Raw genomic sequence first — 27,231 nt, 5'->3', positions numbered from 1 at the left:
TGGTTCATGTGATCATGGAGGCCAAGAAGTCCCACAATTAGTCATCTGCAAGCTGGAGAACCCGGCCAGTGGTGCAATTCAATCTGAGTCCAAAGGCCTGAGAACCAGGATCTTCGATGGCTGTACTGGCTTAAGCCATCTGCTTTGCCCATCTGCTTTTTTGTTCTATTCAGGCCTTCAATGGATTGGATGGTATCTACCCTCATTTGTGAAGGTGATCTTCTTTACTCAGTCTACTGATTCAAATGCTACTTTCTTCTGGAAACATCCTCACAGATGCACCCAGACAGAATGTTTTACCAGCTATCTGGGTACCCCTTAGCCCAGCCTAGCTGACACTAAAATTAACCATCACACCTACCGCCTTCTCCCATATCCTGCCATCTTAATTTTACATCCCAGTCTTCTCTCCTGAGCTACATGATCACATAGCTACTGTCTACTTGCCATTTTTACTTGAATGTCTCACTTTACTTTCAAATATAATATGTACAAAGTTGAATTACCTCCCTTCTTCATGCCACAATGACAGAATTCTTCAGCGAGGGGATTTCTCCCTGTGAGTGATGACACTTACACTCAGTTGCACATACCGGATACCTGAGAGTCATTGATATCCACCCTTTTCTCCATTCTAGTAGATCACCTACAATCTACCCAAAGTATAGCTCAGACGCTTCCATTTTCCCCTATTTATTTTTGAGAGAGAGAGAGAGAGAGGGAGAGAGAATGAGCAGGGGAGGGGCAGGGAGCGAGGGGGCAGGGGATCCCAAGCAGGCTCTGCACTGACAGCCGTGAGCCCGATGCGGGGCTCAAACCCACGAACTGCCAGATCATGACCTGAGCCGAAGTTGAAAGCTCAGTTGACTGACCCACCCAAGTGCCACCATCCTTCTCTCTCTTAATGTTGCCGTCCCCAGAGCTCATCTGTGACCACCTGTGATTTTTGTATTTATGTTCCAGTATTCTCTTTGGTTTGTTCATAGCACGTAAACACACTTCATAATTATTCTTTTACTTACTTGCATATTCATTTCTTGAGAGTGGGAACCATGACTATCATATCTGTCATTGTTTTCCCAGCTCCTAGGACAGTGCCTGGTACTCAGAGGTAGGATTAGTAGATATTTACTGCATGAATGAGAGCATTGAGGCAGAGCCTCTGCTTCTCTGTCGAAAGGAACCAGCAAGAGCAGCCTCATTCTGTGGCAATCACAACATTACCCAGCAGGGGGAGGGGGGGTGCATACCAGACAAAGTGTGTCAGAGGGACCATGTCTACTGGAGTCTCCATTGTGCTGGTGGAGGAGGCTCCCTGTTCTGGTTGTCATCTTAGGACTTTAACTCCAACTGCTGTAATCACACAAACTGGTAACTGTAAACTGATTACCTTGAAAATATGTGGTTTGAGGGAGCTTTGGAGGATGGCAATATCATCAACTTCTTTTTATATTCCTGTATTTTCTTTAAAACTTTATTTAAAGAGAGAGAGTGTGCATGTGCACGAGCAGGGGGAGGGGTAGAGAGCAAGAGGGAGAGAGAGAATTCCAAGCAGGCTCTGTGCTGATAGCACAGAGCCTGATGTGGTGCTTGATCTCATGAACCATGAGATCCTGACCTGAGTGGAAATCAAGAGTCAGATGCTTAGCCAACTGAGCCACCCAAGCACCCCTTTACATTCCTGTATTATTTAAAATTTTATAGCAGGCATATGTTACATTATGATTTAAAATTTTTATAGAAGTTTAAATAAATGTGTTTAAAAATAACGCACTTGGTTAAAAACTAAAACGTATTTGGTTGAGAAATGATGCTGCATAATTAATTTCTGAAAGTGCTTTTCAGTGGTTCCAAGAGATTTGGCTTCAAAGACAGAATATTCTTTTGAGCAGAGTAAGACTGAGTCAGACTTCTTTCTTCATTTGCTCTTTTCTTCTTAATCTTCTATTCTGTGATTTTTCTATGCCATGATAGCTTCATTTGCTTTTGGTTTTGATTTGTCTTATTCTAATTTGTGATGGAATACAGGTTATCTCCTTGTAAAAGGAAAATTACTGATACTCTGGATGTGACTGCTAGGTGAGATTAGATACAATCAGAGTCACCTGTATGTACATAGGTAGGTAGTGACCAGGTTTGTAAGGCCCCAAGCCTCTGTCAGAAAGGGTTAGAGAAGAGGGGAATATGAAGATAGCTTATAAACTCACAACTCAGACATGTAGTATTTTGTTAAAGGATGTAGATTCTCATCTAGAAACACAAAGAAGGTCTATAGCACTTAGGTTTGGGTTCTGTCTTAGATCTAGAACACCAGCTGTTATAGCAGACTTTCCTGGGACCTCAGCTAAAATCCTGAGACAGGCAGCAGGGCAGAGTGTCTGCCTTTGATCCTTGCCACAAAATACTGAAAATTTCATGTTTCCAGGGGTACAGGGCCAATGCCTGAGAAGGAGGATTTGAACTTTGGCTAGGCACCATTACCAAGGAATTTCGAGTGACAGGGAAAGAGAAGGCGAGTAACCAAATGTGTTCAGATGATGTAGATATGAGTATGGAAATGATGTCATTAAGAACAGCTAACATCTGTAGAGAAATTCTGACGTACCAGTCGCTGTAGCAAGCTCTTTAGGGGTATATTATCTCGTGTAACTATTACCACAGTCCTAAGATAGTATTTTCCTGTTTATAGATGAAGAAATAGGGCACAGAAGCCACACATCTACTAAATGAGGAGTGGAGTTTGAAGTTAGGAATTATGCCTCAAAAACTCACTCTTGTACCTTCCACTCTCACTATACTCCTTTCTGCTATACATGTCTGATATCATCTCTTAGGTCAGACCCAAGCTCAAATGCCAACAAATAATGTAAATTAGATTTAATTAGTTGTATCTGGGAGAAAATATAGAGTAGTGGAGACTGTAAGAAACCGGGTGACCCTAGTTGGAAAGGACAGCAGGTATTGAGTTCTGGTGGATTGTAGCCATGGGGTATTTCGGGTTCAGTATTGACAAATCCTTGATGCTTAAAAATACCACATGTGTGCCGTAAAATATCTAGAAGTCTGGATATTTATGTGAATTCTTCTTGTATTTCTTATTTTAAAAATTTTATTATTATAAAACTACTGTGCCATGCAGATCTAACAAAGCACATCTGGTAGCAAAATGTGAAAGCTGGAAAAGGGAGGCCATTTATTTTTACTTCCTCTAAATCATACATACCCTTCTATGACAGAGTAGACCTCGACATCACAGTCTTATAGGACAGTCATTCTGTACCATGAAGGAATTTTTGCTGAGTTCTCCAGTTTTAGTTGTTGAATTGTTAAAGGAGGAGCTAAAGAGAATTTATAAATCCCTTTTCTTTTCCTTTCTTTCCAGAACAATTATCTGGCTTCTAAAACTGTTGTCTTCTACATAATCTCATTTTGAATGTCAATCTTTGAGTATTATCTCCTGACTTTGTTCTGCTCTCCATGTGAAACAAATACCAATTCACCCATGGGCAATAAAGTTGGCTATTGCAGGAGCCAAAAGTAAAATAAATTTTATTCTTTTTTATTCTTTCTCCCAGGCTCAGAAGCCTCAGGACCTGTGTGCAGGACCTCAGGGCCTAGGCGATGTCAAGAAAGCTAAGCTTAAGAGGTTGGCTGGGAAAATGGCAGAGTAGAAGGACCCTAAGCTTGCCTTGTCCCACAGATACAACCAGATAACACTCTCATCAGCATAAATCACTCAGAAAAATGATCCGAAGACTGGCAGAACAAACTCCAAAACTAAAATTAGGCCACATCAAAGAAGGTAAGAAGGGCAAAGATGCAGTCTGGGAGTGAAATGGATCATGACCATACACGGTGGGGAGGGAGCTGGTGGCACAGAGAAGGGCAAAAGACAGACGTTCACACTGAAGAGCCCATGAGCAGGGAGGACATTTGCCTTTGAAAGCAAGAGGGGCTGAATTTCATGAGTTTTTATAACCAGCAGGACTTAAAGCTTGGAATCTTAAAAATTGGTGGGCTTGGCTCTGGGAGATCCCAGAGGGTTTTAGGAAATGGAATCCCTATCCTTAAAGAGACAGCATGACAAACAGCCTGTGCAGATACGCTGTAGGACCAGGACTTGGGAAAATGCTGGGAGAAGATGAGAGGGAGAGTGTTTGCTCATCTCAGAGCGGGACCTGGAGAGACCCCTCCAGGAAGAAAGGAGCTAGCAGCATCATTTCCCTCCCCTGCTGCTCAGCACAAACACACAGCCACCCGCAGGAACCAGCAGGGCTTGGACACTCACTACCTAACTTGCTTACGTCAAGCAGTGCTTGCTTCAGCAGATCTGCCCTTCCCAGTCATACCTGCCTCAGTCTTGGTGCTGTGGGCCCTTCTCATGCAAACCCTGCCAGTACCACATCTAACCTGTGTGTATTGCGGGACCTTAATTCTGGCAGCGGCAGGGGCAGGCCTCATTTTGTAAGCAGACCACCACACACCTTGCTAAAATGCACCCCACCCCTGCTGGGGACCAATAGACAAAGAGAGCCTCTGTAGACAATGGTACTGTAGGAAAAAGAGGCAAAACTCAAAAGCAGAGCACATGCAACACACATAGGAGACACTCCCTGAAGCGCCAGGCCCTGAGGAACATGGGACACTGCATTGCAGGGCACTACAGGACTTCTTTATAAGGCTGTTATTGTTAAGAGCAAGAGAAGTGGCTGACTTTCCTAACACACAGAAACAGACACAGAAAGTTAGACAAAATGAGACCGAGAAATATGTCCCAAATGAAAGAATAGGAGCAAACCACAGCGAGAGACCTAAGCGAAATGGACATAAGTAATATGCCCGATAAGAGAATTTAAAATAATGGTTATAAAGATACTCGACTGGAGAAGAGTGGAAGACATCTGTGAGACCCTTAACACAGATATAAAAAAGAACCAATCAGAGATCAAGAACACAATAAATGAAATTTAAAATACGCTTGAGGCTCTCTCTCTCTCTCTCTCTCTCTCTGTCTCTCTCAACATAAACAAATAAACTTAACAAAAAATTTTTTATAAAGGGGGCACTTGGGTGACTCAGTCGGTTAAGCATCCCACTCTTGGTTTGGGCTTAGGTCATGATCTCACAGTTTGTGAGTTCAAGCCCCGCTTCAGGAAAGCTATCCTAGGTTCTCCTTTTGCTGCTTATGCTTTGCCACCATGGTCACCACCAAAAGCAATCCCCAAGCAGGATTCTTTCTCCCTCTCTCTCTGCCCCCTCCCCTGCTTATGCTCTCTCTCTCTCTCTCTCTCAAAATAAATGAATAAATAATACACTTGATGGAGTAAATAGTAGACTAAATGAAGCAGAGGAACAAATTAATGATCTCTAAGACAGAGTAATGGAAAATAACTAAGCTGAGCAAAGAAGAGGAAAGAAAATTATGCAAATTAAGAATACTCTTAGGGAACTCAGTGATTCTATCAAACATAGTAACATTCACATTATAGGGATCTCAAGAAGAAGAGAGAGAAAAGGGAATAGAAAATTTATTTGAAGAAATAATAGCTGAAAACTTCTCTAATCTGGGAAAGGAAATAAGAGGCACGGAGATTCCCCCAGAAATTCAACTCAAGGAGGTCTACACCAAGACATATAATAATTAAAATAGCAGAAAGTAATGGTAAAGAAAAACATTTTTAAAGCAGCAAGAGAAAAGAAGTAGTTACATATGGGAAAACCCCATTAGGCTATCAGTAGATTTTTCAGCAGACAGTTTTCAGGCCAAAGGGAGTGGCATAATATATTCAAAAGTACCGAGAGAGAAAAATCTGCAGCCAAGAATACTCTATCCAGCAAGGTTATCATTCAGAGTAGAAAGAAATATAGAGTTTCTCAGACAATAACTATTAGAGTTCATGACCAATAAACCAGCCCTACAAGAAATATTAAAAGAGACTCTTTGAGTGGAAAGGAAAGACCGTAAGTGAGAGTATGAAAAGTAGAGACACAAAATCAGTGAAAACAAGTACTTCTCTAAAAATCAGTCAAGAGATTCATAAAATAAAAGGAAGTAAATATCTATAGATATAGGACATATATTTAAAATGTGGGAGGGAGAAGAGTACAGAATGGGTTAAGAGTACAGATGGTTAAGTAACCATCAACTTAATATAAACTGCTATATGCAGAAGAGCTTAAGTACACACCTAATGGTAACCACAAATCAAAAACCACTAATAGATACATAAGAATAAAGAGAAAGGAATCCAAGTGTATCACTAAAAAAGTCAACTTATCATGAGAAGAGAGCAAGGGAGAAAGGATTAGAGAAAATCTATAGAAAAAAAACACTGAACAAGTAACTAAATAGCACTAAATACATACCTATCAGTAATTAGTTTGAATGTTAATGGACCAAATGGTCCAACCAAAAGACATAGGGTGACAGAATGGATCAAAACAAAACAAAACAAAACAAAAAACAAGACCTGTCTATAGGCTACTTACAAGAGATTTATTTCAGACCTACAGGCACCTGCATATTGGAAGTGAGGGGTTGGAGAAACATTTTTCATACAAATGGATGTCAAGAGAAAGCCAGAGTAGCAATACTTTTATCAGACAAAATAAACATTAAAACAAAGACTGTAACAAGAGACAAAGGACACTGTATAATAATGAAAGGGACAATCCAACAAGAGAATATAACAATTATAAATATTTATGCACCCAACATGAAAGCACCCCAATACATAAAAACAGTTACTAACAAACAAACGAAATAATAGATAATAATATAATAATAGTAGGAGACTTGAACACTGCACTGACATTGATGGACAGATCATACAAACAGGAAATCAACAAGGAAACAGTGGCTTTGAATGACACACTGGACCAGATAGATTTAATAGATATATTAAGAACATTTCATCCTAAAACAACAGAATACACATTCTTTCCAAGTGCACACAGAACATTCTCCAGAATAGATCACATATTAGGTCACAAAACAAGCCTTAACAAATTCAAGAAAATCAAAGTCATACTATGCATCTTTTCTGACCACAATGCTCTGAAACTAGAAATTAACCACAAGAAAAAATCTGGAAAGAGCACAAATACACGGAGGTTAAATAACATGCTACTAAACAACGAATGGGTTAACCAAGAAATCAAAAGTTACATGGAAACAAGTAAAATCAATGGTCCAAAATTTGGGGGATACAACAAAAGTAGTTCTAAGAAGGAAGTTTATAGGAAGGCAAGCCTACCTCAAGAAGCAAAAAATAAATAAAAATAAAAAATCTCGGATCCAACAAAACATTAAAAAAATTATTCACCATGACCAAGCGGGATTTATACCTGGGATGCAGGGCTGGTTCAATATCCGCAAAAGGACGTGATTCATCACATCAATAAAAGAAAGGACAAGAACCATATGATCCTCTCAATAGATGCAGGGAAAGCATTCAACAGAATATAGCATCCTTTCTTGATAAAAACCCTCAAGAAAGTAGGGATAGAAGGAGCATACCTCGAGAAAAGCCATGTATGAATGACCCAATGCTAATATCATCCTCAATAGGGAAAAACTGAGAGCTTTCCCCCTAAGATCAGGAACAAGACAGGGATGTCCACTCTCACCACTGTTATTCAACATAGTATTGGAAGTCTTAGCCTCTGCAATCAGACAACACAAAGAAATAAAAGGCATCCAAATTGGCCAGGAGGAGGTCAAACTTTCACTCTTCGCAGATGACATGATACTTTACAGGGAAAACCCAAAAGATTCCACCAAAAAACTGCTAGAACTGATTCATGAATTCAGCAAAGTTGCAGGATATAAAATCAACACACAGAAATCGGGTGCATTCCTATACACCAACAATGAAGCGACAGAGAAACCAAGGAATAGATCCCATTTACAGTTGCACAAAAGACCATAAAATACCTAAGAAGAAATCTAACCAAAGAGGTGAAAAATCTATACACTGAAAACTATAGAAGGCTTATGAAAGAAATTGAAGAAGACACAAAAAAATGGAAAAAGATTCCATGCTCCTGGATAGGGAGAACAAATGTTGTTAAAATGTCGATACTACCCAAAGCAATCTACATATTCAATGCAATCCCTATCAAAGTAACACCAGCATTCTTCACAGAACTAGAATAAATAATCCTAAAATTTATATGGAACCAGAAAAGACCCCGAATAGCCAAAGCGATCTTGAAAAAGAAAACCAGAGCAGGAGGCATCACAATCCCAGACTTCAAGCTGTATTACAAAGCTGTAATCACCAACACAGTATGGTACTGGCACAAGAACAGATACTCAGATCAATGGAACAGAATAGAGAACCCAGAAATGGACCCACAAATGTATGGCTAACTAATCTTTGACAAAGCAGGAAAGAATATCCAATGGAATCAAGGCAGTCTCTTCAGCAAGTGGTGCTGGGAAAACTGGACAGCGACATGCAGAAGAATGAACTTGGAACACTTTCTTACACCATACACAAAAATAAACTCAAAATGATGAAAGACCTAAATGTAAGACAGGAAGCCATCAAAATCCTCAAGGATAAAGCAGGCAAAAATCTCTTTGATCTTGGCCGCAGCAACTTCTTACTCAACACATCTCTGGAAGCAAGGGAAACCAAAGCAAACATGAACTACTGGGACCTCATGAAAATAAAACTCTTCTGCACAGCGAAGGAAACAAGCAGCAAAACTAAAAGGCAACCGACAGAATGGGAGAAGATATTTGCAAAGGACATATCAGATAAAGGGTTAGTATCCAAAATCTATAAAGAACTTATCAAACTCAACACCCAAAAAACAAACAATCCAGTGAAGAAATGGGCAAAATACATGAATAGACACTTCTCCAAAGAAGACATCCAGATGGCCAACTGACACATGAAAAAATGTTCATCACTACTCATCAGGGAAATACAAGGCAAAACCACAATGAGATACTACCTTACACCTGTCAGAATGGCTAACATTAACAACTCAGACAACAACAGATGTTGGCAAGGATGGGGAGAAAGAGGATCCCTTTCACACTGCTGGTGGGAATGCAAGCTGGTGCAGCCACTCTGGAAAACAGTATCGAGGTTCCTCAAAAAGCTAAAAATAGAACTACCCTACGACCCAGCAATTGCACTACTAGGCATTTATCCAAGGGATACAGATGTGCTATTTTGAAGGGACATATGCACCCCTCATGTTTATAGCAGCACTATCAACAATAGCCAAAGTATGAAAAGAGCCCACATGTCCATCAATGGATGAATGGATAAAGAAGATGTGGTATATATATACAATGGAGTATTACTCGGCAATGAAAAAGAATGAAATCTTGCCATTTGCAACTACGTGGATGGAACTGGAGGGTATTATGCTAAGTGAAATTGGTCAGTCAGAGAAAAACAAAAATCATATGACTTCTCTCATATGAGGACTTTAAGAGAAAAAAAGATGGATATAAGGGAAAGGAAACAAAAATAATATAAAAACAGGGAGGGGGACAAAGCAGAAGAGACTCATAAATATGGAGAACAAACTGAGGGTAATGGGAGGGGTTGTGGGAAGGGGGATGGGCTAAATGGGTAAGGGACCCTAAGGAATCTACTCCTGAAATCATTGTTGCACTATATGCTAACTAATTTGGATGTAAATTTTAAAAATAAAAAATAAAATTAAAAAAATAAAAATCTCAAATAAACAACATAATTTATACCTAAAGGAGCTAGAAAAAGAAAAAGAAAACCCAAAACTAAAAAAATAATAGTAATAATAGAACAGATCAATGAAACCAGGAGCTGGTTCTTTGAAAAGATCAACACAATAGATAAATCTCTAGCCACACTCATCAAACAAGATCCAAATAAGCAAAATCACCAATGACAGAGGAGAAATAACCAACACTACAGAAATACAATTGTAACAGATTATGAAAACCTATATGCCAACAAATTGAACAACTTAGAAGAAATGGATAAGTTCCTAGAAACCTAACAAAACTAAAACAGGAAGAAAGAAAAATTTGAACAGAGCAATTACCAGCAATGAAATTGAATCAGTAATTTAAAAAACTTCCCAAAAAACAAAAGTCCAGGACCAGAGAGCTTCACAGCCAAATTCTATCAAACATTTAAAGAAGAGTTAATACCTGTTCTCAAACTATTCCCAAAAAAATAGAAGAGGAAGGAAAACTTCCAAACTCATTCTATGAGGCCAGTATCACCCTGATATCAAAACCATATAAAGACACCACAGAAAAAGAGTACAGGCCAATATCTCTCATGAATATAGAGGCAAAAATCCTCAACAAAATATTAGCAAACCAAATCCAACAATACATTAAAAAAATCATACAGAATGATCAATAGGATTTATTCCCGGGATACAAGGATGGTTTAATATTTGCAAAACAATCAACAGGATATGTCACATCAATAAGAGAAAGAATAAAAACCATATGATTATTTCAATGGTTTCAGAAAAAAACATTTGACAAAGTACAACATCCATTCATGATAAAAACCCTATACTAAGTAGGTTTAGAGGGAACATACCTCAACATAATAAAGGCCATATATGAAAAAACCCCCAGTGAATATCATACTCAATGGTGAAAACCGATGTTTTCCCCTAAGATCATGAACAAGACAAGGATGTCCACTTTCACCACTTATATTCAAACTAGTACTAGAAATCCTAGCTGCAGCTATGAGACAACATGAAGAAATAAAAGACATCCAAATTGGTAAGGAAGAACTAAAACCATCACTATTTGCATATGATGTGATACTATGTATAGAAAATGTTAAAGAATCCACCAAAAAACTACTTACTAGAACTGATAAATGAATTCAATAAAGTTGCAGGAAACAAAAATCAATGTACAGAAATTTCTTGCATTCCTATACACTACTGATGAAGCAGCAGAAAGTGAAATTAAGAAAATCCCATTTACAGTTGCACCCAAAACAATCATATATCTAGGAATAAACTTAACCAACAAGATGAAAGACCTATACTCTGAAACTATAAAACACTGATGACAGAAATTCATGACAATGCCAAGAAATGGAAAAACATTCCATGCTCATGGATCGGAAGAACAAATAGTGTTAAAATGTCTGTACTAACCAAAGCAATCTGCAGATTTAATGCACTTCCTATCAAAATATCAACAACATTTTTCACAGAACTAGAATAAACAGTCCTAAAATTTGTATGGAACCATAAAAGACCTCAAGTAGCCAAAGCAGTCTTGAAAAAAACAAAACAAAACTGGAGGGATCACAATTTTAGACTTCAAGTTATATTACAAAGTGGTAGTAATTAAAACAGTATAGTACTGACATAAAAATACTTATATAGATCAATGGAACAATAGAAAATCCATAAATAAACCCATAATTATATGGTCAGTTAATCTTTGACAAAGGAGGAATGAATATACAAGGAATAAAAATAGTCTCTTCAACAAATGGTGTTGAGAAAACTGGAAAGTCCCATGGAAAATAATGAAACTAGACCACTTTCTTACACCATACACAAAAATAAACTCAAAATGGATTAAAGACCTAAATGTGAGACCTGAAACCATAAAAATCCGTGAAGAGAGCACAGGCAGTTATTTCTCTGACATTGGCCATAGCAACATTTTTGTAGGTATGTCTCCTGAGAAAGGGAGATAAAAGCAAAAATAAATTATTGGAACTACATCAAGATAAGAAGCTTCTGCACAGTGAAGGAAATAATCCACAAAACTAAAAGGCAACCTACTGAATGGGAGAAGATATTTGCAAACAGCATATCTGCTAAAGGATTGGTATCCAAAATAAATAAAGAACTGATACAAGTCAATACCCCCAAAATGAATAATCCATTTAAAAAATGGGCAGAAGACATGAACAGACATTTGTCAAAAGAAGATATACAGATGGCCAGTGGACACATGAAAAGATGCTGAGCATCATCCATCATCAGGGAAATGCAAATGAAAACTGCAAAGAGATAATCATCTTACATCTGTTAGAATGGTAAAAATAAAAAACACAAGTAACAACAAGTGTTTGTGAGGATGTGGAGAAAAAGGAACCCTCTTGCAAACTGGTGCAGCCACTGTGGAAGACAACATATGGAGGTTCCTCAAAATTTTAAATACCCTATGATCCAGTAATTGCACTACTGGGTATTTACCCAAAAAATACAAAAACGCTAATTCAAAAGGATATACATACCCTTATGTTTATTGCAGCATTATTTACAATAGCCAAGGTAAGCAAGCAGCCTAAGTATGCATCAATTGATGAATGGATAAGGAGGATGTGGTGTATACACACACACACACACAACATACACATGTATGCAATGGCATATTATTCAGCCATAGAAGAGAATGGAATCTTGTCATTTGTGATGACATGGATAGAATATAATGCTAAGCAAAAGAAGTCAGAAAAAGACAAATACCATATGATCTCACTCATATGGAATTTAAGAAACAAACATGCAAAGGAAAAAGAGAAACCAAGAAACAGACTCTTAACTATAGAGAACCAACTGATGGTTGCCAGAGAGGAGGCAGGTGGAGGGATGGGTGAAATAGGTGAATAGGATTGAAGAGTACACTTACCATGATGAAAAAAAATAACATAAAAAAATAAGATAAAGAAAGCTAAGCTTAAGCCTGCGATGTCAACTCTAAGCCTTATATATTCTCCTCCAAGTCAATGTAATATCTCTTCTCTCTTTCTCCTCAAATTAACAAATTATCAGAGCACTTCTTGAGACATCTAAATGTCCATAATAATATTTTACTGTCAAAACCATCAGCCATTACTTTCTCCAGTGCTATGCTGTGTGACCCTCTCCTCTGCTTCCTCTACCTTTTCTCTAACCTCAATAACTACACAGGGAATTTTTTTTTCTCTCTCAGGTAAGTGGTCAGAAATTGAACATGTCGATATCTGCAACTATTTGTAAGACCAAAAACTCACCCCAGGGCTATTGGTGATGGGTGTTAGGAGGGCACTTGTGATGAGCACTGAGTGTTTCATGTAAGTGATGAATCACCGAATTATACTCCTGAAACCAATATTGCACTGTATGCTGATTAACTAAAATTTAAATTAAAAAAAATGTTATTTTCAGGAGAGAAAAAAGGATTGTCATCAGTCGCTTTGAAATCATAGGCAGCGTCTAATCCAGGTCTCAGAGGCTTTCTCTCACTCTCTGCTGCCCCTCTGCCTCAGGCCTGACCACTTCAGTGGCTTGATCCAGGAGAGATTCAAACATCTCTCTGGGCTTTGAGTCTGTGCTCCTTGTAAATGCCCCTTCAGAGGGCTTCTACTGCAAGTTTATTTGAGAGTAAAAGGGATTTGTGTTATCATATTCACTTCTATGCCAGTTAAATGCAGTAGCTGATGTTCCACGTTCGCTTCACCTCCATCGGAACTCTTATTCAACTACATCTTAGCCACTTCCTGGAATTCTTTGGCTGTATAGTTGACCCTTGAACAACATAGGTTTGAACTGCACTTACATGCAGACTTTTTAAAATAAGTATTCCTATAGTACTATAAATGTATTTTGTCTTCCTTATGAGTTTCTTTTTTTTTTCAATATATGAAATTTATTGTCAAATTGGTTTCCATACAACACCCAGTGCTCATCCCAAAAGGTGCCCTCCTCAATACCCATCACCCACCCTCCCCTCCCTCCCACCCCCCATCAACCCTCAGTTCTCGGTTTTTAAGAGTCTCTTATGCTTTGGCTCTCTCCCACTCTAACCTCTTTTTTTTTTTTTTTTCCTTCCCCTCCTCCATGGGTTTCTGTTAAGTTTCTCAGGATCCACATAAGAGTGAAACCATATGGTATCTGTCTTTCTCTGTATGGCTTATTTCACTTAGCATCACACTCTCCAGTTCCATCCACGTTGCTACAAAAGGCCATATTTCATTCTTTCTCATTGCCATGTAGTACTCCATTGTGTATATAAACCACAATTTCTTTATCCATTCATCAGTTGATGCTTATGAGTTTCTTAATAACATTTTCTTTTCTCCAGCTTACTTTATTGTAAGAATACAGTATAATGCTTGTAACATACAAAACGCGTATCGGTCAAGCTTTCAATCAACAGTAGGTTATTAACAGTTAAGTTTTGGGGAAGTCAAAGTTACATGCATACTTTTGATTGAGCAGGGCATTGGTGCTGCTAACGTCCACATTGTTCAAGCGTCAGCTATACTAATCATAATCATAAGCATCTAATGAGCATTTTCTTGTAGTAGACACTATTTACATGCATCATCAAATTTCATTGTCACAAAATCCCTGTGAGGTTAATATAATTATTTTTTAAATTAACCCAGTTATTAGTGTAAATTTATACTGTAATTAGTGTAATTATCTTTCTTAATAAGAAAAGGAAGGCACAGAAACATTAACCAACTTGGGCATGTTTGCATCATTAGTAAAAGACAGACCAGGGATTCGAACCCAGGTGGTCTGAAGCATAATGCTCAACTGAGAAGATGCTGCTGTCATGGTTCATGGCTCAGCTGAGGAATAGAAGTGGGGGGGGGGCTGCACTTCTGTGCCATTCATTTATTCCTAGTAATACCACAGTAAAGGGGTGTATGGATGTTTGAAACTTTAGAATGTTATGATAGTTGAGAAGGATTGTTTGACAAGGGAAACAAAAATTTTCACCTGTACACAGGCTATGCCTATTCTCATGGTTCAAGGGATGTAACACAAAGGAAAATCCGTTACCAGTGGGGCCTTCATGGGCACAACCCAATTCCTGACTATGGTTGTCTGTCTTCAGGTTCATACCTTTCTTAAATCCTCCATAGTATAAATCCCCCCCCTTTAGAACAGGTATCCTCAGGTGCCCTACTTCCTGCCATCAGCAGCAGATCTACTTTCTCTGCACTAGTATATATCCTGACATATAATAATCTACAAGTTGTTTCCCCCAAAGTGAATTATTCAGGTAGCCATAGGGATTGTACTTAAGGAAAAGATCCTCTGTAATCTAGAGGAGAACGATAGAAGCACTCTGTGGTCCAGAGGTCTTTACCACTGGCATGCCATTCAAGAGGGGTTTGGGTCTCTGCACCCATGGAACCGGTCCTAGGTGGTGTTTCTGTGCCAAGTTGCCTCCCCTTTAAGACTGCTCATCAACATGAGGTGTATATTTCCTCCCCAGTCTTCTCAGTCATTCAGCAGGAAAATAATGGTATGCATGCACCTGCACACACACATGTATGTACACACATGCACACACATCCTGATGAACAGAAAAACCAGGCCATGGATCTTACTATCTTTTTCAAGCAACAGAGTATCTGGTACTCAATTGCCAACCAATGGCTACCAAAAGACCTGGCTGAAACCCTGAAACTGCTGTTTTTAGAACCACGTTTTAAGACTGGATATTCTTTTTAAAAACTGTTTGTTTATTTTTGAAAGAGAGAGAGAGTAGGGGAGGGGCAAAGGGGGGGAGGAACAGCGAGGATCCGAAGCGGGCTCTGTGCTGACAGCAGAGAGTTCAATGCAGGGCTCAAACTCTCACACTGTGAGATCGTGACCTGAGTCAAAGTCAGATGCTTAACTAACTTAGCTACCCAGGTGTTCCAAGACTGGATATTCTTGATATTCTCTTTCAAAGAGGGAACACAGAACGATGGATCATCACTCTCACCTCCCAAATCAAAAAGGTAGATGTAGGAGCTGCTTTTTTAATTTATGTAAAAATTTGTGACTCACAATGGTTATGGGGCGATCACCTTTCTTATGCAAACAACAGCTTCTAAAGCAGCTGCTTTAAATTTATGGAGCTTGGCTGTCCAAAGAAGAAGCAGTTTTGATTCTTAAATGGTCTCTGTGCCCTAGGGCAGAACGTGTTGTTTGTAGTAACAGGAAAAATTTGTGGTCCAGAAGTCCTCCTCTTTGGCAGCCAGGTAAGCAGAGAAGAAACTATTGTTAACCTCACCCTTGCTGCACCCTGGTTTCAGTGGGAGTACACGTATTACTTAGAAAAGTTCCTGTCAAGAAAGAAAGGTCAGGGAAGTATAGGCAAGGAGACGAAACAAAGGTGCAGTGGTACCACTGAGTGAGACCCTGGAAGGTGAGCATTGCACAAGCTTGGTATTTTAGATGCCATAATTGCAGCATTTAAGAATTATGCCCCTCTGTGCCCAGTCTTTCTCTGACTTGGATGCTCTCATGCAGTCAGTCATTGTGGGAAGGGTTGAGGAGTTGAATTTTATCTTTCAAAGGCAAAATAGGGGCAAATAGGGAGATCTGGGAGACCCAGGGTCAGGCCTTTGGGAAAGCAAGGGGAGAGTGGTAGAATTGACTCAGCATTCAAAATCCTGGAAGCTGTGCCTGACTCTGGGCTTGGTCTGGGAATAGAGTCCCTTCTGATAATCCTGAATCAGGCTCTTTATGCCCTTTCCTAGAAGAAACTACTTGTGCCTAGGACTTTGGGATCTAGAAAAGCACTTGGAGATGCTCAGAAAATCACAATGAGAGGGGAGGTTTGGAGATGGGGGAAGAGATACAAGGAGAACATCCCCAGAACGTTTCAGTTGAGATTCATTTAGAGATTTTACACAATCCTTTAGATATTCCTTCAATTTTTGGTCACCCTGGATTTTAGAACTCCAGATCTCCCCTTGTTTTTGGTAAATTGGAATTCATTTAATTTTCTTGCTGCTCACTCATCCGAGAGAAACCAGTCTGTTCTGAACCAGAGTCTCTGACTTCAAAGGCCATTCTAGAAGAAATTGTTCTTGATCTTCTCTTCCTGTTTACTCCCAGACAAGATGACTCTAAGCCTTAAAGATAGTTAACCTTTAGCAGGTCACTCCTGCACTAACCCCACTGCCAGGTTTGTCTCCTTGCCATGCTAGAGCCTCAGCTGCAGCTCCTGGGCTATGGCCCTCTTTGGACAGGTGACCTCTGAGAGTAGTCTGTTGGCTGATGCATCTGACACCTACTCAGGCTAGGGGGATGTGTGTGATTCCTGAGATTCCCACACACCCAAATCTTCCATTATCTTACCTCAGTTATATTCTTGTGCTTTGGCATTGGGGGAGCATATATGACAGAATATTCTGTTCACTTTTGCTTGGGAAATAGAAATAGTGAATTTCATAGAGTTATGTTGCACAGTGGTGGGTCCAAGTTTTCCCAGTATAACTTTCTAACAAATTTGTGTGAACCTAGGTCAATATTCTCACTCTCCTGCACACCAGGGTTTTCTTGGGTAGATGAGAACAGGCAGAAGTTATACTGCTCCCGAGCAGAATAACTCGGGAGCACTATAACTTCTAGTCCCTCTTCTCCACACTGACTGGTCAATGTCCTAGAGGCCTGTAGAGGGAAGCACACTAAATAGGTAATGGGTATTAAGGAGGGCACTTGTTATGTTGACACTTGGGTATTATATGTAAGTGATGAATCACTAAATTTGACACCTGAAACCAATATTACACTATATGTTAACGAATTAGAGCTTAACTTACATTTTGAAAAAGAAAAAAAAAAAAAAAAAAAAAGAAAGCACATGAGCATTTACTGTGACCGCAGTCCTGGAAGTTGGTCGAGAACTGCTGTTAGGGGTGGCTTGCAGCAGCCTTCCATCCCGTACTCATCACTCCAAAACGGGGTGGGCAACAACTGGAACAGGGGAGTGTTAGGCAGTGGGCTGGGGCAATGGAACAGAACTTCAGGGCAAAGCCTCACTGCCTTAGAGACTGAAATCCTGCTGACTCAGTGTAAGAAAAGCCTCAGGAAATAGGGGCTTTTGAGAAGGAGTCTTCTTGAAGAAGTCCATTGTCACTCCTGGCCTCCCCACAATCCATCCACTGTCAAGTTGGTTAGATGACTTAAGCTCCAAAGCAGGGCATGTGGTAGGAGCTGAATCGATGGGAAGTGGTGACCCAGAATCCATGTCTGACCCTGAATTCCCATTTCTTGCTCTGTTAGCACCAACCAGACCTGATCCCTGACCTGACAGCTGAGAGCACCCAGATCAGGATCTCCCTCTGTCTTCACACTGCAGTGCAATTGCAATTCAGTCCTGTTTCTTAGGCATAAAATAAAGACATGGGGCTCTATTGCTTCCATGCCCAACTCCTCCATTTGACCCACTGGGGAAAACGGTACCTTCAAGGCTGCCCACAGTGAGAAAGTCTGAAGGACAGTGAAAGGAGGGAAGTGGGGCTGCTTTGGGTTGAGTATGGGGGGACGGCAAGGGTTTCTGGAGTGAGACCCAGGCATGCAGGGCAGTGATGTGGGGTGGGTCCAGCTACTAGAGGGAGTGCGGTTCTGAGGCAGGGCTGGGTGAAGGGCCGGCCAGGAGAACGAGTCAGCCAGACCCCATGTCCCCTGCTGGCCCGGCAGTGAGGCAGGTTTGCACTGCGTGCAAGGGAAATGGTCATGGAGGAGAAACGTGCCTGGACCTCCGTCACACATGTCCTTTTTTCTGGGTGTGTGGGGCTCAGATGGAGTCCTGTAATAAAGCAAGGCTCCCTCTTGTCGTGGACTCACCTGGGACCAGATGATCCCACCCTCAGGTGTGTTCCCTGCTGAGCAGGGCCAGGGAAAGTGCTTGTCTGAGGTTGGCAGAAATAGTTGAAGGGGATATTGCTCTCTGCAGGGAACTTTCTCTGTGTGAGTGGGGGTGGTGTTCTGCTTTTATTTTCTTTCTCCCTGTATCCTTTGCCCCTTCGCTGCCCTCCTGCAGGGACAAAGTGAGCCCAACCACGGGCTGACTACAAAGGAACCAAATGTGGCCTCAAGTCCATTACCTTCTCCTCTGTCTGCAGAGATAGGACGTGGGTACAGGTTGAGCCTCTGGGCAGGGCGGGAGCAGCAAAGAGCAGGACAGCGAGTTCCCAAACCACCCATCTAGGAAGGGGCAGCAGGCTGGAAAAATAGGAGCCAGGGGTGGAGGGGAGAAGGTGCAGACCCTCAGCCCCAGGAGAGGCCCCAGGGGAGGGCTGGGAACCTAGTTTTGGGGGCTCAGATATGGAGGCGGGGAGGAAAGAATGCCTGGACAGCACATGCTCTCTCTCTGTGGGAGGGAGAGGTGGCCACGGGTGTCCAAGGTCTGTCGGAGGCACACACTAAGATCCTGAGGACAGAAGTGTTGAAAGGCTAAGCAGCCAGCCAAAGCTTCTGGCTGAGTCTGGAAGGCAACTCAGGTGTTAGCCCGTTTAAAGGGATTTACCAGGGCACCAGCTCCTGAATCTCCCACCATTTCTGGGCCTCACATTCAACAGGGAAGACAGGTACACTGATAAAGTCACAATTTTCACAATAAGGAACCAGAATCTCATACGTATCATGTACAACCCTTCTCGGATTGTAAAGGAAAGAAACAGCATGATGTAGTGGAAGGATATGGCTCACCGGGTCCAACCTTGTTCCCTGGGGAATAATACTTCATCTCTAAGTGTACTTGGGCTTCAAGCACACTTGAAGATGAGGTCAACTATTTGTAAGCTATGTGGTTGTTCAGAGAAGTCAAAGAAATCAAGAATGTTTGCCACCAAGTAGGGTCTTACTGACCATTATCATATGTGAATTTATTAAGTCCTAATAACTACAGCTGATATACCTCTGACAGCCCTTGATTTCACCTGTGAGGTCCCAGATCCTAGAGAAATGAGTAACTTGTTTAAGGTCACGTAGCAGGTAGGTAGCACCCTTGGGCCTCCATCCCAGATGTACAGGGAGTACCCTCCTGGCGAAGATTATGTGAGGGATCGTACTTGGGAATAGCATGTGTCTGGCTCTGGGAATAAGTCCACTCAGATAAGTGGGCCCCACACTCACTCTGTCCCCAAGACAGGGGAATCTGCCATTGCCGTCGCCTGTCTTCTCCGTGGTGACCACCAACCACAGGTCATCCCGCAACTTGGTACTAGGGGCTTTTCACCGTTCCCTCGTGTCTCGGGTTAACCACACCAACGATGCATTCACTTTTTCATCAGATAGTCTTGCCTATCTGATAATTGCAAGGCATCCCAGTGCTGAGGAGAAAGCAGCACACACAACACAGGGAAATCTTGCATTCAGGCGCTTTCGTTCTTGAGAGGGGAAAGAGACAAGAAAACATAAATAAGGAAAGTCTTAGAATGACAAAGCGGCTTGAGCATGCCGGAGAAAACGGGAAAGGGACGTGGCAAGTGTGGTAAGGGAGTTTTGCACGTATGTACAAATATTTTCTATTTACATGTGTGTATATTGGAAAGCCTCGGTGACAAAGTGACACTTAGTAGACGAAGGAGGGAGGCACAAATGTGTGGCACCATCTGGAGGAAGTGACGCAAAGGCAGGGGATTGATGGGAAAGCTCATTTCCAACCCACCCTGCTCCCTTCCCCGTCTGTCCCCTTTCTAGTGACTAATCCAAATATGTCTTCCTCTCTGCCCATAATCCCCAGTGTACATCTCTCCCACTGGAATCATTTCCGGTCTTTGTCTCCCTTGAACAAATTAGTGAATAAAGCTGAAGGGAAACTGATCATCTTCACCTCTGCATCCCCCTTTCTTGTGCTGCCCCATCCATCTCTCACAGTGGTGTTAATGCTGGGCGGTCAGACCACATCTGGAGTATCCTGATGGCAGTGACGACTCACTTTGGGAGGGAGGGAGTACCGCTGGAGGTCATGCTGAGGCCAGTGTCTGGATGGTTCTGGTACCTGAAAGGGACTGAGCCACTCCCTCGCAAGGCTCAGGGCCCCCAGGTTTGCTACATGTGAAAGGCTGTCCTGGAACGTGGGCTTAGACATGCTCCGTGTAGGCCAACGAATAGAACGACAAGCGAAGTGAAGAGGTACTAGGGAGAGAGATTCTACACGAACGTTAGTCAGTTCCTTATGCTAGATCTACTAAAGTGAAGTGAGCTGTCTGGGTGGGCTGAGTTCCAAGTATCTGGAGAAATGCAAATGCAGACAGGATGTACCGTCTCCTGGGAACGTGGTAGAGAGGATTCAGGTGGCTCGATCTGAAATCATGTGATCTAGTGGGATGCCTGAGGGCAGGTGATGGGAATAAATAAAGCTGGGACGTCTCACTGGGACCATCTTAGGAATGGGCCCCGGGATGTTCCAGTTGCTTCTGCTGGGCATATTCACAGTGCTCTTCATGGATGAAGGTAAAACCTGTGAGGGAGGCAGTGATGGGTGGTGAGAGGCTATATGGGGAGGAAACCGAGGTGGTTTCTCAACTTGACTCTTGAGCTAGTGTAAAATGGCTGATAGAGAATTTTTCTTCTTCTCTTCATAGGAGACAGAGTCCTGACATCAAAAGGTATGGTGTAGTTGGTTTGCAGTTTTTGGATAAATAATGGCACAATGAGAGGGGACATTCCTGATTTTTTCACAGATTTTCTACCATCCCTGACTATATTCCACTCTCTGCACTCAGTGCTCTAATGTCTTCTTTATGCCCCCAGACTTCGGTGAAGGGGAGAGGAGTCTTGAATCCTTGGAGTCATAGCTGTCACCCACTCAGGGGAGTAAGGACCCCTGGCAGAAGTTGGGAAGGGTGTCAGCTTCCTTCTTTGACATCTATACCTCACCAGTGTAAATGTTGACAGGAGAGGTAGCAGAATTACTTTCCCTAGAGCTCTGCTTTAAATCTTTTCTCTCTTTAGGGATTCGGTTTTGCTATCACTGTGACTTCTTTGATGGATTCAAATGCCTCACTCACTTGAAAAAGTGCTGGAAGTTCAATCTAATGATATATAACAGGAGTTGTACCATAGATCACTATTACTATAATGATAAAATTACAGGTAAGTGAGAGGGAGAGAGAGACACAAGACAATTACCAGTGGTGCCCACCTTCCTTGAGGTCAAGGTGTGGAGGGAACAGGGACCATGAGAGAGGCTGGGAAAATGGAATTCTCCATACCCCGACCTTGGGTGGAGCCTGTGTGGGAGGCAGATGTCTTTTGCCTGATCCTGTCTAGAGAGACCGAGATGAGATGCAGGCACAGTTTGGGGCTCATCCGTGGCTACAGAAAACCAATGAGATTTTTGAGAGCCATCATTGCCAGGGAAACAGTGTGATTAAGTAAGGCAATTACCTTTACTTTTCTTCTCTCTTTAGGGAGATATCTGTACCGATATACAAAACTGTCTTGTAATCCTTGTGAAGAGGGAATGTTCCAAATATACCATGACTTACTGAGAGAAACATTTTGCTGCAATCATGCTGACTTGTGTAATAATGGCAATATAAATATGGATACTACAGTGAAATTTGGAAAAGGGATAGATTTGATGGCTGAAAAGTCATGAGGTAAATCAAGATAAACATGTGCTTAAGATTTTAAAACTATATGGGAATACACATCTTCTTAAATAATACTCTCCCCCTGAACTAGAAAAAGAGATAATATAGGGGCTGGCTTAGTCAGAAGAACATGGGGCTCTGGAGTTTTGGTTATGAGTTCAAACCCACATTGTATGTAGAGATTACATAAACAAACAAACAAACAAACAAACAAACAAAAAAGAGAGAGAAAAAAAGAGATAGTATAAATGGAAACAGACCATAAAGTAGAAAAGATACACACAAACACACACACCATAAAACAACCTGACTGCACTGACTAAACATATCGGCCAAATTAATTTAAAAAAAGATCTTAGTTTGGTAAACAGAGCAAAATCCAACTCTATGATGTTTCAGAAATATGGCCAAATAGTCAGCATTGGTGGTATAGTGGTGAGCATAGCTGCCTTCCAGAAATATGGCCAAATCAAAGCAATTAAAAATGTGCAAATATAAATGCATGGGAAAATATATATTAAAAATTAATATGGATCATGAGCCTATATTTTATGCTCCAGATCATCAAAAGAGAGAATATATACTTCATGTTATTAAAGCCACTAATCTACAATAAAGATATAAATTATTAAAATTGAGGCAGCCAATACCACAGCCATGACTTTTGGTAACAACTCTTCTATAGAAATTATAGAAGATATGATGAGAAAAAGAAATGCGTGCTAATCACCAGATCATGTGGGTAAATAATTAGCAAGGAGATTAAACACATATACAATACCATTATTAAGGTGGATCTTATAAACCTACATCTAATCCTGAACTCAGATAATAGAGTGCCCATGGAACATTCACAAAGATTGGTCACATATATTAGCCCTTTGGAGGATAGAGTTGATTTACATCTGAACTGTAAAAGGCTATATTTTTCTCAGTGGATGCTTGGACTTTTGGCCAGGATAAAAATACATTTATGATGTTCTCTTTAAAGTCTGAAACTCCCCCGGTAAATCCCAGTGTCATTTTATTTGCTAATATAAATAAACTGTTTCCCAACATGGCTTGATCACATGGTCAGAGAGGCATTATAACCACACCCCACCCTACCAACCACATGCACCCTCATTAAGAACTTCTGTTTAAATTACTCCTGAAGCTGAGATCCCTCACATAAATTGTGATTGTTCAATCCAGTGACAGAGGGCAATCTGTATGTATGTAAATGATGAGTCCTGGGAGCTTGCACATGGAATGTCTCCCAGATTTCCCTAAAGTTTGTCTGCCCTCTCTTTTTTTTGCTGCACTGTATCCTTTGTCTTTAAATAAAGTCTGTATTCAGTATGCTTTCTAACTATGTTCTTAGAGAATATGTATGTTCTATGAAGTCTGATGAGTTCTTTCAAATATCTAAACTTGGGAAATCTTTGCAAGTCCTCAAAGAAATACTCAAATTCCAAGAAATAGAAATAATATAACAATATTCACTTACCACACGCAATAAAGTGGAAGCTGAAAACAAGACCAAAAATGTGTCACCGCCTGGAAATATAGAAACATGTTATTAAGCAACTCTTATGTTGAAAGGAAAATCTAGGACGCACACACAAAAATGCAGAATTTCTTAACAGAAAACATGATATATCAAAAACTATGGAATACAGCAGTAGCATTTATCAGAGGAAAATTCATAGCATTAAATACACATAAAATTTTAAAAGTAAGAAATTAATTAAACATGCAACTCAAAGTAGCAGACCAAGAACAAAGTAAATAGAAAAGAGAAAGAACCGTCAATAAATAAAAACAGAAATCTAAGAGGTAGTGTATTTGTTTCATATGGCTGTGTTACTTTCTGTGCTTTGTGCCATAGACTTAGTGGCTTAAACACACACATTATCTCACAGTTTCTATAGGTCAGAAGTCCAGACATCGCTTAGCTGGGTCCTCAGCTCAGAATCTCACAAGGCTGCAGTCAAGGGGTAGACCAGGCCATGTTCTCATTTGAAGACTTAATTTAGGAAGAATCTACTTCTAAACTCTTGGCTTGTTGGTAGAATTCATCTCTTTGTAGTGTGTCTGGGCTGCAGGGCTGGTTCAATATTCACAAATGAATCGATGTGATGCATCACATTAATAGAAGAAAGGATAAGAACTATATGATCCTGTCAATAGATGCAGAAAGAGCATTTGATAAAATACAGCATCCTTCATAAAACCCTCAAGAAAGTCAGGATAGAAGGAACATACCTTAACATCATAAAAGCCATATATGAAAAGCCCACAGCTAGTATCATTCTTAATGGAGAAAAACTGAGAGCTTTCCCCCTGAGATCAGGAACACAACAGGGATGTCCACTCTCACCACTGTTGTTTAATATAGTGTTGGAAGTCCTAGCCTCAGCAATCAGACAACAAAATGAAATAAAAGGCATCCAAATTGGCAAAGAAATCAAACTTTCACTTTTTGCAGATGACATGATGCTCTACATGGAAAACCGGAAAGACTCCACCAAAAAGCTGCTAGAACTGACACATTAACTCAGCAGAGTCGCAGGATACAAAATCAATGTACAGAAATGGGTTGCATTTCTATACACCAATAATGAAGCAACTGAAAGAAAATCCATCCCATTTACGATTGCACCAAGAACCATAAAATACCTAGGAATAAACCTGACCAAAGATGTAAAAGATCTGTATGCTGAAAACTATAGAAAACTTATGAAAGAAATTGAAGAAGATACAATGAAATGGAAAAATACTCCATGCTCATGGATTGGAAGAATAAATATTGTTCAAATGTCAATACTACCCAAAGCAATCTACACATTCAGTGCAATCTCAATCAAAATTGCACCTGCATTCTTCTCAAAGCTAGAACAAACAATCCCAAAATTTGTATGGAACCAGAAAAGACCCCGAAAAGCCAAAGTAATGTTGAAAAAGAAAACCAAAGCGGGAGGCATCACAATCCCAGACTTTAGCCTGTACTAAAAAGCTGTAATCCTCAAGACAGTATGGTATTGGCACAAAAACAGACACATAGACCAATGGAATAGAAGAGAGAACCCAGAACTGGACCCACAAATGTATGGCCAACTAACCTTTTACAAACAGGAAAGAATATCCAATGGAATAAAGACACTCTCTTTAGCAAATGGTGCTGGGAGAACTGGACAGCAACATGCAGAAGAATGAAACTAGACCCCTTTCTTACACCGTACACAAAAATAAATTCAAAATGGATGAAAGACCTAAGTGTGAGACAGGAAACCATAAAAACCTAGAGGAGAAAACAGGCAACAACCTCTTTGACCTCACGCACAGCAATTTCTTGCTCAACAAGTCTCTGAAGGCAAGGGAAACAAAAGCAAAAATGAACTATTGGGACCTCATCAAGATAAAAAGCTTCTGCACTGCAAAGGAAACCATCAACAAAACTAAAAGACAACTGATGGAATGGGAGAAGATATTTGCAAATGACATATCAGATAAAGGGTTAGTATCCAAAATCTATAAAGAATTTACCAAACTCAACACCCATAAAACAAATAAGCCAGCAAAGAAATGGGCAGCAGACATGAATAGACATTTTCCAAAGAAGACATCCAGATGGCCCACAGACACACGAAAGATGCTCAACATCACTCATTATCAAGAAATACAAATCAAAATCACCTCAAACCAGTCAGAGTGGCTAAAATTAACAACTCAGGAAGCAAGAGATGCTGGCGAGGATGTGGAGAAACGGGAATCCTCTTGCACTGTTGGTGGGAATGCAAACTGGTGCAGCCACTCTGAAAAACAGTATGGAGGTTCCTCAAAAAATTAAAAATAGAACTACCCTATGACCCAGTGATAGCACTACTAGGAATTTATCCAAAGGATACTGGAGTGCTGATTCATAGGGGCACATGTACCCCAATGTTTATAGCAGTGCTTTCAACAATAGCCAAATTATGGAAAGAGCCTAAATGTCTATCAACTGATGAATGGATGAAGAAGATGTGGTTTACATATACAATGGGATACTACTTGGCAATGAGAAAGAATAAAATCCTGCCATTTTCAACAATGTGGATGGAACTGGAGGGTATTATGCTACGTGCAATAAATCACTGAGAGAAAGACAGATATCATATGTTTTCACTCATATGTGGAACTTGAGAAACTTAACAGAAGACCATGGGTGAGGGGAAGAGGGGGGGAAGTTACAGAGAGAGAGGGAGGCAAACCATAAGAGACTCTTAAATACAGAGAACAAATTGAGGGTTGATGGGGGGTGGGGTCAGGGGAGAGGGGGAAATGGGTGATGGGCATTGAGGAGGGCACTTGTTGGTTTGAGTGCTGGGTGTTGTATGTAAACAATCACAGGAATCTATCCCCAAAACCAAGAGCACATTGTGAACACTGTATCTTAGCCAACTTGACAATAAATTATATTAAAAAAAAAAAAGAATTTATCTCTTTGTAGTAGTAGAACTGAGGTTCTGGTTTTCTTTCTGGCTATTGCTTAGGGCCTCTTTCAGTTCCAAGAGGCCATTCATAGTTCTCTGCAACACGGTTATTCCCATAGTCAATTTACAATATGACTGCTTCTTCAAGGCCAGTGGGAAGGTCTCTCTCCTAATTGCTAAGATTGAATCTATATTATATAATGAAACATAATAATATGTATAATATTCCATCACCTTTGGTAATTCTATTGGTTAGAAGCAAGACACAAGTTCTGCTTACGCTCAAGGGGAGAGGGCTATTCAAGGCTGTGACTCACTGGATACATCCCATTCCTTAGGATATGTCTGCCACAGGTAGAAAACAGGAAGTAAGTACAACAAATGAGTTAAAAATTTTATCTAAATAAGCAAATCACAAGTTAACCTGTTACTTAAAAAAGAAA

At 40.5% G+C, this 27,231-nt stretch overlaps 1 protein-coding gene across 2 annotated transcripts; it reads left to right on the top strand.

Annotated features, from left to right (window-relative positions):
• LOC121035601 (prostate and testis expressed protein 2-like) lies at nt 1-27,231 on the top strand. Of its 2 annotated transcripts, XM_040483455.1 has the most exons (6): nt 1-214; nt 3,576-3,802; nt 21,318-21,341; nt 21,688-21,828; nt 22,146-22,337; nt 27,045-27,231. In XM_040483455.1, exons 2-5 carry the CDS (start codon nt 3,745-3,747, stop codon nt 22,334-22,336), a joined length of 414 nt encoding a protein of 137 aa, XP_040339389.1. In that variant the 5' UTR covers nt 1-214; nt 3,576-3,744; the 3' UTR covers nt 22,337; nt 27,045-27,231. The 2 variants fall into 2 exon arrangements, with proteins under 2 accessions (XP_040339389.1, XP_040339388.1); XM_040483454.1 differs by lacking the exon at nt 27,045-27,231 and having other exon boundaries at nt 22,146-23,715.

The sequence above is a fragment of the Herpailurus yagouaroundi genome, unplaced genomic scaffold (assembly GCF_014898765.1).
Source record: "Herpailurus yagouaroundi ecotype Mexico unplaced genomic scaffold, PumYag 161, whole genome shotgun sequence".
Taxonomy (NCBI): Eukaryota; Metazoa; Chordata; class Mammalia; order Carnivora; family Felidae; genus Herpailurus; species Herpailurus yagouaroundi.
This window is presented reverse-complemented; position numbering and strand designations above follow the sequence as displayed.

Coding starts and splice junctions, on each gene's coding strand:
- LOC121035601 (XM_040483455.1), top strand. CDS start 3,745: ATGATCCGAAGACTGGCAGAACAAACTCCAAAACTAAAATTAGGCCAC. Junction 21,342..21,687: donor CAGAGTCCTGACATCAAAAG/GTATGGTGTAGT, acceptor TTCTCTCTTTAG/GGATTCGGTTTTGCTATCAC. Junction 21,829..22,145: donor CTATAATGATAAAATTACAG/GTAAGTGAGAGG, acceptor TTCTCTCTTTAG/GGAGATATCTGTACCGATAT.